Consider the following 4,276-nt stretch of genomic DNA (forward strand, 5'->3'; position numbering starts at 1 on the left):
GAACATTTCATATGACATACGATTGTGCCGCTCACCTGGGTCCATGAGGCATGTGTCTACCAGTCATACCATTCACCCGTCCCCCCATCCCCCCGGATCGCCTCCAAGGATGAACATTTCATATGACATACGATTGTGCCGCTCACCTGGATCCATGAGGCATGTGACTGTGTCTACCAGTCATCCCCCACCCATCCCCCCCCCCCCCGATTGCCTTCTTATTGAGCCGCTCACCTGGATCCATGAGGCATTTGTTGAAGATGCGTTTCTGGCGTTTGTTGCGCACGCGCTCGCTCGTCAGGTTGCGCATCATGTCGTAGCCCATGATCATCACGCCGCCGTTCTTATACCAGCCCTCGCACCAGTCCATCCGCTTCCAGTTGTCTTTGATCGACGCCAGCTCATACACCTGTGTGCGGGATTACATTGATACGTTACAGACCGAGGGCGTTTCTTATTTATTAATTTTTAAGAAGGGTTGCGATATCTTATAAATGACACTTAGTTTCAGTTATATGGGCGAATTTGTTCTATGATAAAAATTTGCTGCTGCTGCTACTACTGCTGCCACTGCTGCTGTTACTACTGTTGCTGCTACCACTGCTGCTGTTACTACTGTTGCTGCTGCCACTGTGGCTGATGCTGCTGTTGCTGTTGCTGTTACTACTGTTGCTGCTGCCACTGTGGCTGATGCTGCTGTGGCTGCTGCTGTTGCTGCTGCTACTGTTGCTGTTGCTATTGTGCTAACACCCACATTGCCTGGTCAGATCGTGAGCACACGCGCTGCAGAGTGCTACTACTATGCAGGGATGTTGGTAACCCTGGAATAGCATGACATGATAGAAAACCGAGGTCAGGGGTAAGATTCAAACCCCCGGCCACATCGTCCGCTTACCGGTACTTGTTCGTCTTCGTCGATGTTCACCTGCCACTTCTTGAACTCGGCCTCCCAGTTGAGGACGGTGTTGAGTGGAGCAACGACGAGGACGGTGCGAAGCTTGCCACACGTGCGCTCGTTCATGAGCATCGTGTGTATGAACGTCACCACCTATATATACACGTGTACACATGTATACATATATACATTACACGTACCTACACGCAAGTCACCACCTATATATACACATCAGGGTTCTCCAAGCTTTTTCATTATAGCATGGCAGGTGCTGCCTTTACGGTCCTAGTTGCAAATCGCCGAAGGCGGTTTGCGTGCTAGGGAGGTCCGGGTGCTATGATATTTAGCATGGCGGCTATGATATTTAGAGTGGCGGGTGCATTTTAGGATGGCGGGGCTCGACGATAACCTGGCGGGCCGCCAGGCTATAAGGGCTCTTGGAGAACCCTGCACATATACACACATATATACTTACAGTTACACGCACGCACGCACGCACGCATGGACGCACGCACGTCACCACCAACCTTGCATGTGCGCGTACATTATACATACACATATATATAATGATATATAGAGCCTTTCTTTATACTGCTTAAAAACACTGCACACGACACATGTACATCAATCAGATGTGCGATAACTGCGCCACCCACCTGCAGGGTTTTACCGAGGCCCATGCAATGAGCAAGGATAGCCCCGCTGCCCTCCTCTCCCTTATCCAGCTGATCCAGTGTCTCAACGAGGCAGTCCCACATGAACTGCACGCCTACGCAAAAGAAACACACTCAAGTTATGCAGGGCTCAATTTTTGCAGTCGCCGATATTCTCTCGGGCAACTACAAATTGCTTCCGTGGTTGTCCGGTGTCCAACCTCTATAAAATCAATAACCTGAGCTCGCTAACGCCAAGCCGACTCGAATCATTTTTGTCTGTTTGTAGCATTCGGCAGTGTTCGCCATCGCTCACAATATTACGCACGACGCGTCTCCTGGCAACACTCCTCGCAGACGACAACAGCCGTCGCCGCGGCGACCGCCGTCGCTAACAGTATTACGAGCGACGCGTCTCCCGGCAACTCTCCTCGCAGATGACGATGGCGGTCGCCGCGGCGACTGCTGTCGCAGTTGCTGCTCGCACGTACCTTCGACCTGATGAGGCTTCAGCTGCAGCACGAGTTCGCTGCAGACCTCGACTAGCGGCTCCTTCGTCTTCGGGTCTCGCTCAAGCACCAGCTTCGTCGTGATTGGACACTTCGTCGGCGATGATTCGTCCGCAAACTGCTCAATGTGGTTGTACTGTAACGACGGCAAAGCATCGTAAAGTTAATCAATTAACGATAATCTGATTAATCTGATTAACGACGGCAATCAGAACCATCGTAAAGTTAATGCCAATGCAGGGGTAGAAATTAACGTTTGAACGTCCAACGGACTGACTCCCTGCCCTCAAAAAGACGAAGTCCGCAGCAAAATGAGCGAGTCCGCAGTCTGAAGTTCAAAATTAAAGACTTGCTGAAAAAATACGGTAATTCCGCGAGGCCGTGCTCTGGAACGAACTAGTTAGTATAGCAGAATTTTCAGGGAGTCACACAGACTCCTGCATGTGTCAAATCAGGGAATCCGACAGTAAATCACTGAGTGTTCGACTCCGGATTCGCGTTAATTTCGCACCCTGTTATGCTAGGATAGCACTTATGACTAATGTTAATCAAAAATGTTATGAGAGTAGCGTTGACAGAAACGCATCGCAGCTGTGAGAAAACTTACGATAACAGGAACTTCATAATTTGATGCCACAAGGCTGCTGATCGAATGAGAATTGATCACAAATCTCATTGAACAACAAGCTCGAAAACAAACTCTCGAAACAAAATTCATACACATTTATTGTACAGCACAGTAATTTATGCATATTATTATGGTTAACCACATATATCCCGGGTCGCGTCGAGTGCGCGCGCGTGATTTATCGCCGTAAATTTCACTCAATCGTCAAGAGCTACCGCCTTGTTTCGACTTGACCGCCTAGAGCGATCAACAGATGGCGCTGGCTATCGCCGTCGCGACGGTTCTGCAGTCTAAAACTGCTGCTTAGCGAGACAACGCGTGGTGAGGTCGGCGATTTTGCGTGGGGAAACCCGCGTAAACTGGTCTCACTTGATGAAGCCGCTTGCTGAAACTGGTGTCGCTTGACCCGCTTAGTGAAACTGGTGTCATGTGGACGGTAAAGCAGCGTCAATACTGTATACGCTGTATATTTCACGGTGGTTTAATTTTCGCGAATTTCGCGAACGCGTCCCCGACCGCGAAAATAACTACACGCGAATAGCTCACACGGAAAAAAATACCGAATAACTCATAATTCACCGACCGCAAAATTAACCACTCGCGAAATTGTCCGTCAAGTCTGAATTCGCAAAAATATCTGTACGCGAAAAACATGGCGTTATACGGTACCTTCTTCTGCCTCTCGAGGATTCGCTTCCTCCGGTCCTCCTCCGCCTTCGCTGCAGCCTTCGTGGCTTCTTTCAGCTTAGACTCCTTCCAGATCTTGCGCAGCTTCTTCCTCTTCCCCGGCGACTCATCCTTCCCCTCCTGAAAGGATTCGTTTGACGCTTATCGATATGCAGTAGAAAACATAACATCAGCAGCCGATCGATATGATATTGATATCGATATTGATGCTGATCGATCTGCGGTGGAGAATATAACATATCACCTGCTGATTACTGATTCCAGCAGCAGAGCCGCTTAGCAGCAGTAATTTAGGCAATATGTTCTCTAAATACAACTCCGTAAACTCCTAGTAATTACATTAAAATTAAGTATTTAAGTAATTACATTAACAATTAAAAAGAGCTCGTCCCAAGAGAACGTAAAATCGTCAAATCCCCGAACAATGAAACATTGAGAACAATATAAATATATTGGAATCGAAATCACTAGCAGCATATGCATTCACCAGTGCTTTGCTACTGGTTCTTCTACACTCTTTATACAAGATTCTACAATATTAAATCAAACCATTCTAAAATACTAAAAAAATGCTAAAATCCATTTTAAAGGCCTTCTTTAGTGATATCTCTAAATTGTCAAATTTTTACAATTATTTGAAGCTAGTATCAACACGTAAATAACGAAAGCATTCGTATATTTTTTGGTTGCCTCTGTGATGTTTAAAACACGTCTTGATGTTGGGTCTATGAATGTTGAAAATCATTTATTCTGCCAAACCGGCCACCTGGTGGGAAAACGGCTGTGACGTGAGACCAGGTTCTTCCCGCGTTGCGCCGCACACAAGCACTACGGCACGCGCCAAAGTAGGTGGCGCTTTTGCGTTCCCGCAAATTCTTAACATTGTGTTCATCAAAAAATGCGT

The 4,276-nt window shown here is 47.5% G+C and overlaps 1 protein-coding gene across 1 annotated transcript in view; it reads right to left on the reverse strand.

Annotated features, from left to right (window-relative positions):
• The window catches only part of LOC106812495 (transcriptional regulator ATRX-like), a 37,631-nt gene that overhangs the window by 18,824 nt on the left and 14,531 nt on the right, over positions 1 to 4,276 (reverse strand). Inside the window, exons 15-19 of the mRNA XM_014816384.1 lie at positions 3,355 to 3,492; positions 2,040 to 2,193; positions 1,552 to 1,664; positions 896 to 1,048; positions 215 to 409 (exon numbers count right to left, since the gene is read on the reverse strand). Coding sequence (XP_014671870.1) covers positions 215 to 409; positions 896 to 1,048; positions 1,552 to 1,664; positions 2,040 to 2,193; positions 3,355 to 3,492 — 753 coding nt within the window. The remainder of the gene's footprint in view (positions 1 to 214; positions 410 to 895; positions 1,049 to 1,551; positions 1,665 to 2,039; positions 2,194 to 3,354; positions 3,493 to 4,276) is intronic.

The sequence above is a fragment of the Priapulus caudatus genome, unplaced genomic scaffold, assembly GCF_000485595.1.
Source record: "Priapulus caudatus unplaced genomic scaffold, Priapulus_caudatus-5.0.1 Scaffold654, whole genome shotgun sequence".
Classification (NCBI taxonomy): Eukaryota; Metazoa; Priapulida; class Priapulimorpha; order Priapulimorphida; family Priapulidae; genus Priapulus; species Priapulus caudatus.